Genomic DNA, 19,879 nt, shown 5'->3' on the forward strand with positions numbered 1-19,879 from the left:
GATAAGGACCGAGTAAGGGCAGAACATTTTTTTTTAGTTAGGGCATCATGATCCATTGCCACAGAGCCCCTTGTCCCCTCCACTGTTCAGTGAGGTGAGTGTGAGCAGTTGAGGCAGTTTGGGTGAGGTCATTCATCTTTTTCAGGCATTAGAGAGTAGTCCTCTGTTGGAGATCATGGGCAACTTGGAGACTTCATGCAGGGCAGGTCTGACGGCTCGGCCTCCTTCTTCCATCTTCTGGCTAAAGGATGTCCCTCCTAGCATCCACTGCATTGTGCAGCACATTCAGGGATGCATCAGTGAATCTGGGGGTGGTGCTCCCTGTGATTGACAGGCCATCTCCCCTTTCATTGGTGGCTAAATTGATGTCTGGCGCCTTTTACATATGATACCTGGATATGACAGTGGAGTGTACACCAGCCAGCTCATCCTGCTGTGTGAAAACATCGGCAAACACTCAACTGTGTTATTAATTGAGTCCATATGGCTCAATTTGGTGCAAATTCCCACCTTCCTCCACAGTGAAAATACTCACGGTTCTCATCCCTGCCATGGAGTTTAGGTCCTGAATGGAAATGTTTTGCCAATTGTTACCAGAGGGTTAATTAGTTCTGTACATTTTGTATACTGGGTGAATGGGTATGGAAGTGGCAGGAGTTGGCATGGAGGTTTTGAGGGGCTATTGGAGGTGGATGGGGAGCATGAATTGGCATTGAGTTGTCATGGACACATGGATGGGGCATAAGGAGTGAGTGGGAGGAGTTATGGGTTGTGACGGGTGAAGGCTAACAAAGTTAGAATATAAGCAAACAGCAGGGATGAAGTCCCAGAGAATCAGGCAGGCTTTTAAATTGCCCCAGCTCAACACTCAGCTGCCCCTGTAGCTGCCTCTGATCTCATTCCTGGATGGTGGGCCCAACTCTCCCCTCACCCTGCATGTAAAAATTTGATCTGGAGGAATACTTTCTACCGCGTTGGGTTGCTGACTCGGGAAACTTCCTGACTCAAGCTACCAGCTTCAGTAACAAAAATATGGTTCTGAATGTAAATCAAAGCTTAAAGAAGGGAATGCGTAAATTAAATAATATATTATTTAATTACAGATAACCTATTTATTTTTCCATTTTACAGATAACATTTCAGAATGATTCAGAACTGTTAAATTTATTTCTTTCAGTTATGGATTGGTTTCGTAAAGAGGAGAAGATGGGACTAAAGCAACGACCCCCATTTCCTTATCAGTCAAAACCAACTCTTGCAGAAGCCAAAATTGCCTGTTTGCAGCAAGGAACAGCCTGCACGGCAGTGCTGGAGACTTATGGCACAAACGTTTTCTACATTCTTCATTCTTCAGCCACATTTATCTCCAGCCCCCAGAGTACCATCTACACCCCATCAGGTAAGATCATGGCTGGATTCTCAGATTCTGAGGCAATGTCCCCCACGTGGGAATGGTGGTGTTTTATTACCGAAAATCTGTCAAAAAACGACCTTCGATCCTCGGTTTAGAACATAGAACATAGAACATTACAGCGCTGTACAGGCTCTTCGGCCCTCGATGTTGCGCCGACCTGCGAAACCGCTCTAAAGCCCATCTACACTATTCCCTTATCATCCATATGTTTATCCAATGACCATTTAAATGCCCTTAATGTTGGCGAGTCCACTACTGTTGCAGGCAGGGCATTCCACGCCCTTACTACTCTCTGAGTAAAGAACCTACCTCTGATATCTGTCCTATATCTATCTCCCCTCAATTTAAAGCTATGTCCCCTCATGCTAGACATCACCATCCGAGGAAAAAGGCTCTCACTGTCCACCCTATCTAATCCTCTGATCATCTTGTATGCCTCAATTAAGTCACCTCTTAACCTTCTTCTCTCTAACGAAAACATCCTCAAGTCCCTCAGCCTTCTCTCATAAGATCTTCCCTCCATACCAGGCAACATCCTGGTAAATCTCCTCTGCACCCTTTCCAATGCTTCCACATCCTTCCAATAATGCGGCGACCAGAATTGCACGCAATACTCCAAATACAGCTGCACCAGAGTTTTGTACAGCTGCAACATGACCTCATGGCTCCGAAACTCTACCAATAAAAGCTAACACACCGTACTCCTTCTTAACAACCCTCTCAACCTGGGTGGCAACTTTCAGGGATCTATATACATGGACACCGAGATCTCTCTGCCCATCCACACCACCAAGAATCTTACCATTAGCCCAGTACTCTGTCTTCCTGATATTCCTTCCAAAATGAATCACCTCACACTTTTCTGCATTAAACTGCATTTGCCACCTCTCAGCCCAGCTCTGCAGCTTATCTATGTCCCTCTGTAACTTGTAACATCCTTCCGCACTGTCCACAACTCCACCGACTTTAGTGTCATCTGCAAAGTTACTCACCCATCCTTCTACGCCCTCCTCCAGGTCATTTATAAAAAATGACAAACAGCAATGGCCCCAAAACAGATCCTTGCGGTACACCACGAGTAACTGGACTCCAGGCTGAACATTTCCCATCAACCACCACCCTTTGTCTTCTTCCAGCTAGCCAATTTCTGATCCAAATTGCTAAATCACCCTGAATCCCATGCCTCCGTGTTTTCTGCAATAGCCTACCTTGGCGAACCTTATCAAATGCTTTACTGAAATCCATAGACACCACATCAACTGTTTGACCCTCGTCCACCTGTTTGCTCACCTTCTCAAAGAACTCAATAAGGTTTGTGAGGCACGACCTACCCTTCACAAAACCGTGTTGACTATCTCTAATCAAAATGTTCCTTTCCAGATGATTATACATCCTATCTCTTATAAACCTTTCCAAGACTTTGCCCACAACAGAAGTAAGGCTCACTAGTCTATAGTTACCGGGGGTTGTCTCTACTCCCCTTCTTGAACAAGGGGACAACATTTCCTATCCTACAGTCTTCTGGCACTATTCCTGTAGACAATGATGACATAAAGATCAAAGCCAAAGGTTCAGCAATCTCCTCTCTAGCCTTCCAGAGAATCCTAGGATAAATCCCATCCGGCCCAGGGGACTTATCTATTATCACACTTTCCAGAATTGCTAACACCTCCTCCTTATGTACCTCAAGCCCTTCTAGTCCAGTAGCCTGTATCTCAGTATTCTACTCGACAACATTGTCTTTTTTCTGTGTGAATACTGACGAAAAATATTCATTTAGCACCTCTCCTATCTCCTCGGACTCCACGCACAACTTCCCACTCCTGTCCTTGACTGGCCCTACTCTTACCCTAGTCATTCTTTTATTCCTGACATATCTATCGAAAGCTTTAGGGTTATCCTTGATCCTACCTGCCAAAGACTTCTCATGTCCCCTCCTGGCTCTTCTTAGCTCTCTCTTTAGGTCCTTCCTAGCTAACTTGTAACTCTCGAGCGCCCTAATTGAACCTTCACGTCTCATCTTTACATAAGCCTCCTTCTTCTTCTTGACAAGTGATTCAACTACTTTAGTATACCACGGTTCCCTCGCTCGACCACTTCCTCCCTGCCTGACAGGTACATACTTATCAAGGACACGCAGTAGCTGTTCCTTGAACAAGCTCCACATTTCAATTGTGCCCATCCCCTGCAGTTTCCCTCCCCATCCAATGCATTCTAAGTCTTGCCTCATCTCATCATAATTGCCTTTCCCCCAGATATAACTCTTGCCCTGCGGTATGAACCTATCCCTTTCCATCGCTAAGGTAAACGTAATCGAATTGTGGTCACTATCACCAAAGTGCTCACATACCTCCAAATCTAACACCTGTCCTGATTCATTACCCAGTACCAAATCCAATATGGCCTCGCCTCTCGTTGACCTATCTACATACTGTGTCAGGAAATCCTCCTGCACACATTGGACAAAAATGGACCCATCTAAAGTACTCGAACCATAGCGTTTCCAGTCAATATTTGGAAAGTTAAAGTCCCCCATAACAACTGCCCTGTTACTTTTGCTCCTATCCAGAATCATCTTTGCAATCCTTTCCTCTACATCTCTGGAACTTTTCGGAGGCCTATAGGAAACTCCTAACAGGGTGACCTCTCCTTTCCTGTTTCTTTTTAAAAAAAATATGTTTATTCAAATTTTTCCAACAAAATTTTTTAACAAACAAGCCCCCCCCATAACAAAAAGAAGAAAGAACACAAACACCACAATCAAAAATAATAAACTACTTATACATTGGGTTTCTCCCGCATATATTAACCCCCCCATATGACATTCAAGAGTACCCTTGGGGAACGCCCCCCCCCCGCCCAGATACCCCCCGAAAGAGACTCCCCCCCCCTCCCCCCCCCCCCCCCCCCCCCCGGGTTGCTGCTGCTGCTGACCTCCTCCTAGCGCTCCGCGAGATAGTCTAGGAACGGTTGCCACCACCTGAAGAACCCCTGCACAGACCCTCGTAAGGCAAACTTTATCCTCTCCAGCTTAATGAACTCTGCCATGTCATTTATCCATGCTTCCACACTGGGGGGCTTCGCGTCTTTCCATAATAGCAGGATCCTCCGCCGGGCTACCAGGGACGCAAAGGCCAGAATACCAGCCTCTTTCGCCTCCTGCACTCCCGGCTCGTCCGCCACCCCAAATAGTGCCAACCCCCAACTCGGCTTGACCTGGACTTTCACCACCTTGGACATAGTCCTCGCAACACCCCTCCAAAACCCCTCCAGTGTCGGGCGTGACCAGAACATGTGGACGTGATTTGCCGGACTCCCCGAGCACCTCCCACATCTGTCCTCCACCCCAAAGAACCTACTCATCCTCGCCCCTGTCATATGCGCTCTGTGAACAACCTTGAATTGTATTAGGCTGAGCCTGGCGCAAGAGGAGGAAGAATTAACCCTACTCAGGGCATCAGCCCACAGACCCTCATCAATCTCCTCCCCAAGCTCCTCCTCCCACTTGCCCTTTAGCTCCTCTACCGAAACCTCCTCTTCTTTCATCTCTTGATAGATCGCCAAAACCTTGCCTTCTCCGACCCATACACTCGAAATCACCCTGTCCTGAATCCTCTGTGCCGGGACCAACGGGAATTCCCTCACCTGCCGCCTCACAAATGCCCTCACTTGCATATACCTGAACGCATTTCCCGGGGATAACCCAAACTTCTCTTCCAGCACCCCTAGGCTCGCAAACGTCCCATCTATAAACAGGTCCCCCATTCTTCTGATCCCTGCCCGATGCCAGCTCCGAAACCCCCCATCCATCCTTCCCGGGACGAACCGATGGTTCTCCCGAATCGGGGACCAAACCGAGGCTCCCATCCCGCCCCTATGCCGTCTCCACTGCCCCCAGATCTTCAGCGTTGCCGCCTCCACCGGACTCGTGGTGTACCTTGTCGGCGAGAGCGGCAGCGGTGCTGTCACCAGCACCCTCAGGCTTGTGCCCCTGCAGGACGCCATCTCCAACCTCTTCCACGCCGCCCCCTCTCCCTCTATTACCCACTTACGGATCATCGCCACGTTGGCTGCCCAATAGTAGCCGCACAGATTCGGCAGCGCCAGCCCTGCCCTGTCCCTGCTACGCCCCAGAAACACCCTCTTTACCCTCGGTGTCTTATTTGCCCACACGAAACCCATGATGCTCCTACCTACCCGTTTAAAAAAGGCCCTGGTAATCACAATGGGAAGGCACTGGAACACAAAGAGAAACCAAGGGAGGACCATCATTTTAACCGACTGTACCCTGCCCGCTAGCGAGAGTGGCAGCACATCCCATCTTTTGAAATCCTCCTCCATCTGCTCCACCAACCGTGTCAAATTGAGTTTGTGCAGGGCCTCCCAACTCCCAGCCACCTGGATCCCAAAGTACCGAAAGCTCCTTTCCGCCCTCTTCAACGGCAGGTCGTCCAACCCCCCTTCCCTGGTCCCCTGGATGCACAACAAAGAGCTCACTTTTCCCTACGTTGAGCTTCTAGCCCGAGAAGTCCCCAAACTCCCTTAGGATCCGCATGACTTCCACTATCCCCTCCACTGGGTCTGCCACATACAGCAACAGGTCATCTGCATACAGCGACACCCGATGTTCCTCTCCCCCTCGGACCAACCCCCTCCATTTCTTGGACTCCCTTAGTGCCATGGCCAAAGTCTCAATTGCCAATGCAAAAAACAAGGGGGACAGGGGGCACCCCTGCCTCGTCCCTCGGTACAGCCGAAAGTGCTCCGACCTCCGCTGATTCGTAGCCATACTCGCCACCGGGGCTCTATATAGGAGCCTGACCCAACTGATAAACCCCTCCCCAAACCCAAACCTCCGCAGCACTTCCCAAAGATACTCCCACTCCACCCGGTCGAAGGCCTTCTCCGCGTCCATAGCTGCCACTACCTTCGTCTCTCCCTCCACTGATGGCATCATAATCATGTTGAGGAGCCTCCGCACATTAGTGTTTAGCTGCCTGCCCTTTACAAATCCGTCTGGTCCTCATGAATCACCCCAGGGACACAGTCCTCAATTCTCGTAGCCAGCACTTTTGCTAGCAACTTAGCATCCACATTGAGGAGTGAGATCGGTCTATACGACCCACATTGCAACGGGTCCTTCTCCCGCTTCAGAATCAGCGAGATCAGCGTCCCGGACATTGTCGGGGGCAGGGTCCCCCTCTCCCTTGCCTCATTGAAAGTTCTCACTAACAACGGGCCTAGCAGGTCCACATATTTCCTATAAAACTCGACCGGGAACCCATCTGGCCCCGGGGCCTTCCCCGCCTGCATGTTCCCCAATCCTTTAACCAGCTTCTCCAACCCAATTGGCGTCCCTAAACCAGCCACCTCCTGCTCCTCCACCCTCGGGAACCTCAGTTGATCCAAAAATCGGCACATCCCCTCTTCCCCCGCTGGGGGCTCAGATCTGCACAGCTCCTCATAGAAGTCCTTAAATACCTCATTTACTCTCACCGCACCGTATTCCCCCTGTTATCCTTAACTCCACCTATCTCCCTCCCTGCCACCCTCTTACGGAGCTGGTGTGCCAGCATCCGGCTCACCTTCTCCCCATACTCGTACGTCACCCCCTGTGCTTTCCTCCACTGTGCCTCTGCTTTCCCTGTGGTCAACAGGTCAAACTCTTGTCTGGAGGCTTCGCCGCTCCCTAAGTAGTCCCTCCTCGGGGGCCTCTGCATATCTCCTGTCCACCCTTAAGATCTCCCCCACCAACCTCTCCCTCTCCCTGCCCTCTCTCTTCTCCCTGTGTGCCCTAATGGAGATTAACTCTCCCCTGACCACCGCCTTCAGCGACTCCCAGACTACCCCCACCTGCACCTCTCCGTTGTCATTGGCCTCCAAGTATCTCTCAATACACCCCCGCACCCTCCCGCACACCTCCTCATCCGCCAGTAATCCTACATCAAGACGCCACAGCGGGCGCTGGTCCCTCTCCTCTCCTAACTCCAGCTCCACCCAGTGCGGGGCGTGGTCTGAGATGGCGATGGCCGAATACTCCGTTCCTTCCACTTTCGGGATTAGCGCTCCTGGCATTGAAGAAGACACACTTTAAACCACCTTCCTGCCTGCCGGTACACTCCTGCAACTTTGAAACCTTACTCATGACCTCACTATTCAGCACGGTAGCATAGTGGTTAGCACAATTGCTTCACAGCTCCAGGGTCCCAGGTTCGATTCCCGGCTTGGGTCACTGTCTGTGCGGAGTCTGCACATCCTCCCCGTGTGTGCGTGGGTTTCCTCCGGGTGCTCCGGTTTCCTCCCACAGTCCAAAGGTGTGCAGGTTAGGTGGATTGGCCATGATAAATTGCCCTTAGTGTCCAAAATTGCCCTTAGTGTTGGGTGGGGTTACTGGGTTATGGGGATAGGGTGGAGATGTGGGCTTGGGTAGGGTGCTCTTTCCAAGAGCTGGTGCAGACTCGATGGGCCGAATGGCCTCCTTCTGCACTGTAAATTCTATGATAATCTATTCTCAACCTCCTGTATACTGGAGCTACAATTCAGATTCCCAAGCCCCTGCTGAACTAGTTTAAACCCTCCTGAAGAGCATTAGCAAATTTCCCCCCCAGGATATTGGTACCCCTCCAAATCAGTAAAGTACCCTTATGTTGGCTTTTATACCTCCGTTTTGAATCTTTTTTTAAAAATTGTTTTTATTCAAGTTTTTCTGAACCAAACTTTTACATAACCAACACCAATGACTCGATGGGCTGAATGGCCTCTTTCTGCACTGTAAATTCTATGATAAAAACAAAAAGGAGATAATTTAACAAACAGGTGGTTATCGTCCATTTACAATAGAAGAGTATACATTCCATACACAGTTCTCCACCTATCCCACCCACCCCTTCCCCCCGGATTGCTGCTGCTGCTGACCTTTCATCGTTCTGCCAGAAAGTCAAGGAACAGCTGCCACCGCCTGGAGAACCCCAGCAAGGACCCTATCAAGGCAAACTTTATCCTCTCAAGACTGAGAAACCCAGCCATGTCACTAACCCAGGTCTCTACACTCGGGGGCTTTGAGTCCCTCCACATTAACAAGATCCGTCTCCGGGCGACCAGGGAGGCAAAGGCCAAGACGTCGGCCTCCTTCGCTTCCTGCACTCTCGGATCTTCTGACACCCCAAATACCGCTATCTCCGGACTCGGCTTTACTCGAGCGTCCAAGACCTTGGACATAGCCTTTGCAAAGCCCTGCCAGAATTCTTTAAGCGCCGGGCATGCCCAGAAGATATGGACATGGTTTGCTGGGCTCCCTGAGCATCTCGCACACCTGTCCTCCACCCTAAAGAACTTGCTCATTCTCGTTGTCGTCATGTGTGCCCAGTGGACCACCTTAAACTGAATTAGGCTAAGCCTGGCACAAGATGAGGAGGAATTAACCCACCTAGGGCATCAGCCCACAGGCCCTCATCCAGCTCCTCGCCCAGCTCCTCCTCCCACTTGCCCTTTAGCTCCTCCGCCGAGACTTCCTCTGCCTCCTGCAGTTCTTGGTATATGTCCGACACCTTCTCCTCCCCTTCCCAGATGCCAGAGACCACCCTGTCCTGTATCCTACGGGGGTGTAGTAGCGGGAATGCCACCACCTGTTTCTTCAGAAAAGCACGGACTTGGAGGTATCTAAAGGCATTCCCCGGGGGCAGACTAAATTTCTCCTCTAGCGCCTTCAGTCTAGGAAAAGTCCCATCTATAAACAGGTCCACCATCCTTTTGATACCCACCCTATGCCAACTTTGAAACCCTCGGTCTATCTTGCCTGGAACAAATCTATGATTATGCCGTATCGGGGTCCAGACTGAGGCCCCTTCCTCCCTCCTGTGCCTTCTCCACATCCCAGATCCTCGGTACCGCCGTCACCAACGGGCTTGTGGTGTACCGTGCCGGCGAGAATGGCAGCGGTGCCGTTATCAGTGCCCCTAAGCTGGTGTCCTCGCATGACGCCGCCTCTAGCCGCTTCCATGCCGCTCCCTCGTCCATTACCCATTTCCTAATCATCGCTATACTAGCCGCCCAGTAATAACTGCTAAAGTTCGGCAGCGCCAGCCCTCCTCCCCCCGGCTGCGCTCTAAGAACAGCCTTTTAACTCGTGGGGTCTTGTTTGCCCACACAAATCCCGTGATAATCCTGTTCACCCGCTTGAAGAAGGATTTGGGGATGAAGATGGGAAGGCAGCGGAAGACGAACAGAAACCTGGGAAGGACCATCATTTTCACAGACTGCACCCTACCCACCAGGGAAAGCGGGAGCATGTCCCACTTTTTGAACTCTCCCTCCATCTGCTCTACTAGCCGAGATAGATTGAGCTTGTGTAGGGCATCCCAATTCCTAGCCACCTGTATACCCAGGTACCGAAAGTTCCTCTCCACCCTCTTGAGCGGGAGCTCCCCCAGTGTCTCCTCCTGGCCCCTCGCATGGATCACAAATAGCTCACTTTTCCCCACATTCAACTTGTACCCCGAGAAACTCCCGAAGTCCTTTAGGATCCGCATGACCTCCCCCATCCCCTCTAGCGGGTCCGAAATATACAGGAGCAGGTCGTCTGCGTAGAGCGAAACACGATGCCCCCCCCCCCCCCCTCCCGAACCAGCCCACTCCAGTTTCCTGACGTCCTCAACTCCATGGCCAACGGATCAATTGCCAGGGCAAATAGCAGCGGGGACAGGGGGCACCCCTGCCTCGTCCCTCGGTGCAGCCGGAAATACTCCGACCTCAGTCAGTTCGTGGACACACTTGCTACAGTAGTTTGACCCATCCTATGTTTCCGTTTTGAATCTTAACAAATGAGGACACAAATCAGATCCCAGAAATGTTGGAGAATGAAAGGTTTAGTGAGAGGGAAGAACTGAGGGAGATCAACATTAGTAGAGAAATGGTGCTGGGAAAACTGATGGGATTGAAGGCGGATAAATCCCCAGGGCCTGAGAATCTGCATCCCAGAGTGTGTAAGCAGGTAGCTCTGGAAATAGTGGATGCATTGGTGGTCATCCTCCTGGGATTCTATAGACTCTGGAACTGTCCCTGTAGATTGGATGGTAGCTCACCTCACTCCGATATTCAAAAAGGGAGGTAGAGAGAAAGCAGGGAATTATAGACCAGTAAGCCTAACATCGGTAGTGGGGAAAATGCTTGAATCCATTATCAAGGACTTTATAGCGGAACATTTAGAAAGCAGTGCAGGATCAGTCAGAGTCAGCATGGATTTATGAAAGGAAAATCATGCTGAAATGAAAATCGCTTATTGTCACAAGTAGGCTTCAAATGAAGTTACTGTGAAAAGCCCCTAGTCGCCACATTCTGGCGCCTGTTCGGGGAGGCTTGTCAAATCTGTTGGAATTCTTTGAAGAGGTAACCAGTACAGTCGACAAGGGGGAGCCAGTCGATGTGGTATATTTGGACTTTCAGAAGGCCTTTGACAAAGTCCCGCATAAGAGATGATTGTGCAAAATTAAAGTTCATGGGATTGGGGGAAATGTATTGAGGTGGATAGAAAACTGGTTGGCAGCGAGGAGACAAAGAGTAGGGATTAATGGGTCCTTTTCAAATTGGCAGACAGCAACCAGTGGGGTACCGCAGGGATTGGTGCTGGGACCCCAGCTATATTTATGATTTGAATGAGGGAACAAAATGTAACATCTCAAAGTTTGCAGATGATACCAAATTAGGTGGGAGGGTGAATTGTGACGAGGATGCAGGGATCCTACAGCAATTTCTGGACAGGTTGGGCGAGTGGGCAAACTAATGGCAGATGCAGTATAATTTGGATAACTGTGAGATTATTCATTTTGGAAACATAAACAGGAAAGCAGATTACTACCTGAATGGTTGTAAATTGGGAGAGGGGACTGTGCAGCGGGACCTGGGTGTCCTTGTGCACCATTCGCTGAAGGTAAGCATGCAGGTGCAGCAGGCGGTAAAGAAGGCTAATGGTATAGAACAAAGAACAAAGAAAAGTACAGCACAGGAACAGGCCCTTCGGCCCTCCAAGCCCATGCCGACCATGCTGCCCGACTAAACTACAATCTTCTACACTTCCTGGGTCCGTATCCCTCTATTCCCATCCTATTCATGTATTTGTCAAGATGTCCCTCAAATGTCACTATCGTCCCTGCTTCCACCACCTCCTCTGGCAGTGAGTTCCAGGCACCCACTACCCTCTGTGTAAAAAACTTGCCTCATACATCTACTCTAAACCTTGCCCCTCGCACCTTAAACCTATGCCCCCTAGTAATTGACCCCTCTACTCTGGGGAAAAGCTTCTGACTATCCTCTGACGATCCTCTGACTATGTTAGAACATAGAACATAGAACAGTACAACACAGAACAGGCCCTTCAGCCCTCGATGTTTGATATACCTTCAATTCACCAAGAGGCCGAGAGAGCGAGTGAACAGAAGGTTTTATTAGTCGTGAATTTGCCTAGCCAGAGTCGGTTGTGCAGATGAGTGCCACCCACAGGTGGCCGGGTTATATATGGCCCCGGTGAGGGCGGAGCCAGAGGCGGAGCCCACCGGGGTTACAGTACAGTACCTGGAAGCATCTCGTATCACCACTTCCAGGTCATAGGTTACATTAGGTGATACAATGATAACAGTGTCATGCATTGTGGTGAATACATTCACAACATTCACCCCCTGTTAAAAATCAAGTCCAGCAGGGGTGACGTGGGGTCATTACATATTCAGTCTCTCTGGAGGCCGGATCGTTCTCTTCAACCTCCTCAGCTCTGGTGGTGCGGCGGGCACGGTTGTTGCAGGCGGTGACTCCAGGGGCATTGTGTCTGGAGCTGGAGCCTCAGTCCGGCGAGCCGGAGACAGTTGGGGTGTGGGGGTAGGCAGGGGGGGTGCTGGGTGGCGACAGTGGCGGCGGGGGACAGTACAGGAGACCCAGGGGGCCTACGGGGCGCTGGGGGTGGGGGCGGGTAGCGGGGGGGCACGTTGGCAGGGGAACCAGCTGGTGCCAGGTCTCGTAGGGAGATTGTATCTTGCTGATCGTCCTGATGCGCGATGTAGGCGTACTGGGGGTTGGCGTAGAGCCGCTGGACTCTCTCGACCAGCGGGTCGGTCTTATGGCTCCTCATGTGCCTCTGGAGAAGGACAGGTCCCGGAGTTGACAGCCAAGATGGAAGCGAGACCCCGGAGATGGACTTCCTGGTGAAGATAAACAAACGATGAGGGGTCTCGTTCGTGGCTGTGCAGAGGAGCGATCTGATGGCGTGGAGGCCGTCGGGGAGGACCGCCTGCCAGCGGGGGATTGGGAGACTTCTAGACCTGAGGGTCAGAAGGACGGCCTTCCATACCGTCATGTTCTCCCTCTCCACCTGCCCGTTTCCCTGCGGGTTATAGCTCGTAGTCCTGCTCGAGGCGATGCCTTTGCTGAGCAGGTACTGGCGTAGCTCATCGCTCATGAACGATGTACCGCGGTCGCTGTGGATGTAGGCAGGGAAACCTAACAGTGTGAAGATGCTGTGCAGTAGCTTTATTACAGTGGCCGAGGTCATGTCGGGGCAGGGGACAGCAAAGGGGAAGTGGGAGTATTCGTCGATGACGGTGCGAAAATATATATTACGGTTGGTGGAGGGGAGGGGCCCTTTGAAATCGATATTTAGGCATTCAAAGAACATAAGAACTAGGAGCAGGAGTAGGCCATCTGGCCCCTCGAGCCTGCTCCAGCATTCAACGAGATCATGGCTGATCTTTTGTGGACTCAGCTCCATTTTCCGGCACAAACTCCATAACCCTTAATCCCTTTATTCTTCAAAAAAATATCTATCTTTATCTTAAAAACATTTAATGAAGGAGCCTCTACTGCTTCACTGGGCAAGGAATTCCATAGATTCACAACCCTTTGGGTGAAGAAGTTCCTCCTAAACTCAGTCCTAAATCTACTTCCCCTTATTTTGAGGCTATGCCCCCTAGTTCTGCTTTCACCCACCAGTGGAAACAGCCTGCCCGCATCTATCCTATCTATTCCCTTCATAATCTTATATGTTTCTATAAGATCCCCCCATATCCTTCTAAATTCCAACGAGTACAGTCCCAGTCTACTCAACCTCTCCTCGTAATCCAACCCCTTCAGCTCTGGGATTAACCTAGTGAATCTCTTCTGCACACCCTCCAGTGCCAGTACGTCCTTTCTCAAGTAAGGAGACCAAAACTGAACAAAATACTCCAGGTGTGGCCTCACTAACACTTTATACAATTGCAGCATAACCTCCCTAGTCTTCAACTCCCTCCCTCTAGCAATGAAGGACAAAATTCCATTCACCTTCTTAATCACCTGTTGCATCTGTAAACCAACTTTTTGCGACTCACGCACTAGCACACCCAGGTTTCTGCACAGCAGCATGTTTTAATATTTTATCATTTAAATAATAATCCCTTTTGCTGTTATTCCTACCAAAATGGATAACCTCACATTTGTCAACATTGTATTCCATCTGCCCATTCACTTAGCCTATCCAAATCCCTCTGCAAACTTCCAGTATTCTCTGCACTTTTTGCTTTACCACTCATCTTAGTGTCGTCTGCAAACTTGGACACATTGCCCTTGGTCCCCCACCTTGTCAAAGGCTTTCTGGAAATCCAGATATACCACATCCATTGGCTCCCCGTTATCTACCGCACTGGTAATGTCCTCAAAAAATTCCATGAAATTAGTTAGGCATGACCTGCCCTTTATGAACCCATGCTGCGTCTGCCCAATGGGACAATTTCCATCCAGATGCCTCGCTATTTCTTCCTTGATGATCTTCCCTACTACCAAAGTTAAGCTCACTGGCCTATAATTACCCGCTTTCTGCCTATCTCCTTTTTTTAAACAGTGGTGTCACATTTGCTAATTTCCAATTCACCGGGACCACCCCAGAGTCTAGTGAATTTTGGTAAATTATCACTAGTGCATTTGCAATTTCCCTAGCCATCTCTTTTGCACTCTGGGGTGCATTCCATCAGGGCCAGGAGACTTGCCTACCTTTAGCCCCATTAGCTTGCCCATCACTACCTCCTTAGTGATAACAATCCTCTCAAGGTCCTCATCTGTCATAGACTCATTTCTATCAGTCACTGGCATGTTATTTGTGTCTTCCACTGTGAAGACCGACCCAAAAAACCTGTTCAGTTCCTCAGCCATTTCCTCATCTCCCATTATTAAATCTCCCTTCTCATCCTCTAAAGGCCCAATATTTACCTTAGCCACTCTTTTTTGTTTTATATATTTGTAGAAACTTTTACTATCTGATTTTATATTCTGAGCATGTTTACTCTCATAATCTATCTTACTCTTTATAGCTTTTTTAGTAGCTTTCTGTTGCCCGCTAAAGATTTCCCAGTCCTCTAGTCTCCCACTAATCTTTGCCACTTTGTATGCATTTTCCTTCAATTTGATACTCTCCCTTATTTCCTTAGATATCCATGGTCGATTTTTCCTCTTTCTACCGTCCTTCCTTTTTGTTGGTATAAACCTTTGCTGAGCACTGTGAAAAATCGCTTGGAAGGTTCTCCACTGTTCCTCAACTGTTTCACCATAAAGCCTTTGCTCCCAGTCTACCTTAGCTAGTTCTTCTCTCAGGGGCTGTTTAGCACAGGGCTAAATCACTGGCTTTGAAAGCAGACCAAGGCAGGCCAGCAGCACGGTTCAATTCCCGTAACAGCCTCCCCGAACAGGCGCCGGAATGTGGCGACTAGGGGCTTTTCACAGTAACTTCATTTGAAGCCTACTTGTGACAATAAGCAATTTTCATTTTCATTTCATCCCATTGTAATCGTCTTTGTTTAAGCACAAAACAGTTGTGTTTGATTTAACCATCTAACCCTCCATCTGTATTTTAAATTCCACCATATTGTGATCGCTTCTTCCGAGAGGATCCCTAACTATGAGATCATGTGTCAATCCTGTCTCATTACACAGAACCAGATCTAGGACCGCTTGTTCCCTCGTAGGTCCCATTACACACTGTTCTAGGAAACTATCGCGGATACATTCTATAAATTCCTCCTCAAGGCTGCCTTGACCGACCTGGTTAAACCAATCGACATGTAGATTAAAATCCCCCATGATAACTGCTGTACCATTTCTACATGCATCCGTTATTTCTTTGTTTATTGCGTGCCCCACCATAATGTTACTATTTGGTGGCCTATAGACTACTCCTATCAGTGACTTTTTCACCTTACTATTCCTGATTTCCACCGAAATGAATTCAATCTTATCCTCCATAGCACCAATGTCATCCCTTACTTTTGCCCAGATGTCATCCTTAAATAACAGAGCTACACCAGCTCCCTTACCATCCACTCTGTCCTTCCAAATAGTTTGATAACCTCGGATATTTAACTCCCACTCATGACCATCCTTTAACCATGTTTCAGTAATGGCCACTAAATCATAGTCATTCACGATGCTTTGCGCCATCAACTCGTTTACCTTATTCTGAATACTACGAGCATTCAGGTAAAGTACACTTATGTTGGCTTTTTTACCGCTGTTTTGAATCTTAACACCTCGATCAGTAACCTCTCCTAAGTTATATTTCCTCTTAACTTTTCTCCTAATTTTCCTTGTCGTTGAACCCATATTTTCATGTAACAACCTGCCGCGTCGCTTACCATTAATGTTTTTACTTCCCGTTTTATTCCTTTCAGTATTACTGGGCCTATTCACTGAGCTCCCCTCAGTCACTGTACCTTGTACTGTCGCCCTTTTTGATTTTTGACTGTGGCTTCTCTGCCTTACACTTTCCCCCTTACTGCCTTTTGTTTCTGTCCCTGTTTTACTACCTTCCAACTTCCTGCATCGGTTCCCATCCCCCTGCCACATTAGTTTAAACCCTCCACAACAGCTCTAGCAAACACCCCCCTAGGACATCAGTTCCAGTCCTGCCCAGGTGCAGACCGTCCGGTTTGTACTGGTCCCACCTCCCCCAGAACCGGTTCTAATGCCCCAGGAATTTGAATCTCTCCCTCTTGCACCATCTTTTGAGCCACGCATTCATCCTATCTATCCTGACATTCCTACCCTGACTAGCTCGTGGCACTGGTAGCAATCCTGAGATTACTACCTTTCAGGTCCTACTTTTTAGGTTAACTCCTAACTCCCTGAATTCAGCTTGTAGGACCTTGTCCCGTTTGTTACCTATATCGTTGGTGCCTATGTGCACCACAACAGCTGGCTGTTCACCCTCCCCCCCCCCCCCCCCCACAATGTCCTGCACCCGCTCCGAGACATCCTTGACCCTTGCATCAAGTAGGCAACATACCATCCTGGATTCTCAATTGCGTCCGCAGAACCACCTGTCTATTCCCCTTACGATTGAGTCCCCTATCACCATAGCTCTGCCATTCTTCTTCCTGCACAGCTGCACAGCAGAGCCAGCCACGGTGCCATGAACCTGGCCGCTGCCTTCCCCTGGTGAGCCATCTCCCTCAACAGTATCCAAAGCGGTATATCTGTTTTGCAGGGAGTTGACCGCAGGGGACACCTGCACTGCCTTCCTACTCTTGCTCTGTCTTTTGGTCACCCATTTTCTATCTCCCTCAGTAACTTTCACCTGTGGTGTGACCAACTCGCTAAACGTGCTATCCACGACATCCTCAGCATCGCGGATGCTCCAAAGTGAGTCCATCCGCAGCTCCAGAGCTGTCAAGCGGTTTAACAGGAGCTGCAACTGGACACACTTCTTGCATGTGAAGGAGCCAGGGACAGTGGACGTGTCCCTGAGCTCCCACATCGCACACGAGGAGCATGACACGGATTTGGGATCTCCTGCCATGTCTTAAACCTTAGGTAAACTTATGCAACTACAATTCCAAAAAACGAAAGAAAAATAAATAAATTAGACAATGAAAAGTAAAACTACTTACCAGTAGGGAGGCCTTTACCAGGTGGGCCTTGTCTGGCACCCGGTAGAAGTGCTGTTTGCACTCCGTGCAGACATGGCAGTCCCTGGTCATTGCCTTGACCTCCTCGGTGCAGAAGGGCAGATTGCGGGCCTTAATGAAGTGGGTCAGCCGGGTGACCGAGGTCATTGTGGATAGCCTGAAGTCGGTCATCTTGCGCGCTGGCGCATGTGCCGCGTGACAGGGCATCTGGGGTCTCGTTGAGCTTCCCGGGACGATATTGATATCGTAATTGTAGATGGAGAGTTCGATCCTCCATCTCAGGATTTTGTCATTTTTTATTTTGCCCCGTTGGGCGTTGTCAAACATGAAGGCGACCGACCGCTGGTCGATGACGAGGGTGAACCTCCTACCGGCTAGGTAGTGCCTCCAGTGCCACACAGCTTCCACTGTGGCTTGTGGTTCCTTCTCGACCGATGAGTGTCGGATTTCGGAAGCGTGGAGGGTCCTAGAGAAGAATGCTACTGGCCTGCCCGCCTGGTTGAGGGTGGCGGCCAGGGCGACGTCTGACGCATCGCTCTCTACCTGAAAGGGGACGGACTCGTCAACCACGTGCATTGAGGCCTTGATGATGTCGGCCTTGATGCGGCTGAAGGCCGAGCGGGCCTCATCCGTCAGGGGGAAACTGGTGGTTTGAATAAGTGGGTGGGCTTTGTCCGGGTAGTTGGGGACCCACTGCGTGTAGTAGGAGAACAGCCCCAGGCATCGTTTTAGGGCCTTGAGGCTGTGGGGAGGGGGGAGTTCTGCATACGGTTGGGGTCGGGCCCTAGGACTCCGTTCTCCACGACGTAGCCGAGGATGGCCAGTCCGGTAGTACGGAAGTCACACTTTTCTTTGTTATACGTAAGATTGAGGGATTGGGTGGCTTGGAGCAACCTCTGAAGGTTGGCGTCATGGTCCTGCTGATCATGGCCGCAGATGGTCACGTTGTTCAGGTATGAGTATGTCGCCTGCAAACCGTACTGGTCCATTCGGTCCATCGTTCTCTGAAAGACCGAGACCCCATTAGTGACGCCGAAGGGAACTCTGAGGAAGTGGATGAGTCGGCCGGCTGCTTCAAAGGCAGTGTAGTGGCGCTCTTCCGGGTGGATTGGGAGCTGGTGGTAGGCCGACTTCAGATCGACCATGGAGAACACACGGTACTGCGCGATCTGGTTGACAATCTCCGCTATGCGGGGGAGGGTGTATGCATCCAGTTGTGTGAACCGGTTAATTGTCTGGCTGTAGTCCACAACCATCCGGTTCTTTTCCCCGGTCCAGAAGACCACCACTTGCGCTCTCCAGGGGCTGTTGCTGGCCTCTATGATCCCTTCACTCAACAGTCGTTGGACCTCCGACTTGATAAATACCATGTCTAGCGAGCTGTACCGCCTGCTCCTGGTGGCAATGGGCTTACAGTCAGGAGTGAGATTCGCAAAGAGTGAAGGGGGGGAGACCTTGAGGGTCGCGAGGCTGCATATTGTGAGAGGGGACAAGGGTCCGCTGAACTGTAGGCTCAGGCTTCGGTGATTACATTGAAAATCAAATCCGAGCAGTAGGGGGACGCAGAGGTGGGGGAGGACGTAGAGCTTAAAGCGGGTATACTCCACGCCCTGCATCGCGTTATTGGCGATACAGTACCCCCGGATCTGGCCCGAATGAGACCCGGAGGCAAAGGAGATTGTTTGTGATGCGGGGTAGGTGTGGAGGGAGCAGCGCCTCACCGTGTCGGGGTGGAAAAAGCTCTCTGTGCTCCCGGAGTCGAAGAGGCAGGGGGTCTTGTGCCCATTGACCCGGACGACCGTCATCTTTAGCAGTTTTGGCTGCGACTGGTCAAGGGTCACTGCGCCCAGCGGGTAGCCTGCATGGTTGGTGGAATTATAAGATGGCGGCCCCCATGTGTCGCACGTGTCAGATGGGATCGAAGATGTCGACCAAGATGGCTGTCCCCATCGGTCGCACGCGCGGTCGGTTCCGCGGCCGGCGGCCAAGATGGCGGCCCCCATGAGTCGCACGTGTCGGTCGGTGTTGGGGCCGGTGGCCAAGGTGGCAGCCCCAACAATTCACACGATGCCGATGACGCATCAGGAGGGGGCGTTCCGGGCAGGCACGCAGCCACATTGCGGGGTCTGTGGGGCTGCGAGTCCATAGGTCGGGCCTGGTGCATTTTCCATTTCTGGGCCTTAGGTCGGCCCAGACAGACTCTCGCATAGAGCCCCTTTTTCCCGCAGTCACTGCACATCACTGAGCGGGCTGGGCAACGCTGCTGGGGGTGTTGGCCCTGGCCTCAGATGAAGCATTGTGGTTCTCCGGGCTGGGATGGCAGACGCACAGCGCAGGCCTGCGACGTAGGCGGGTCCGGCGGGGGCCACGACGATAGTGTCCACGAGGGGTTCGCCGGGCCTGCGGGGAACACACTGAGGCTCTGGTAGGCCACCTCTAGCGAGGTAGCTAGCTTTACCGTGTCCCGCAGTTCGGAGGTCCTGTTTTCCAGCAGGCTGCCTGATATAGTTTGAGCGGAACCCCGCCACATAGGTGTCCTGGATCTGTGAGT

The 19,879-nt window shown here is 50.6% G+C and overlaps 1 protein-coding gene across 1 annotated transcript in view; it reads left to right on the top strand.

The window, feature by feature from the left end:
• LOC140398806 (uncharacterized) overlaps positions 1 to 19,879 on the top strand; it is a 119,152-nt gene that overhangs the window by 62,078 nt on the left and 37,195 nt on the right. Inside the window, exon 4 of the mRNA XM_072487771.1 lies at positions 1,178 to 1,399. Coding sequence (XP_072343872.1) covers positions 1,178 to 1,399 — 222 coding nt within the window. The remainder of the gene's footprint in view (positions 1 to 1,177; positions 1,400 to 19,879) is intronic.

This window comes from Scyliorhinus torazame, chromosome 22, assembly GCF_047496885.1.
Source record: "Scyliorhinus torazame isolate Kashiwa2021f chromosome 22, sScyTor2.1, whole genome shotgun sequence".
NCBI lineage: Eukaryota > Metazoa > Chordata > Chondrichthyes > Carcharhiniformes > Scyliorhinidae > Scyliorhinus > Scyliorhinus torazame.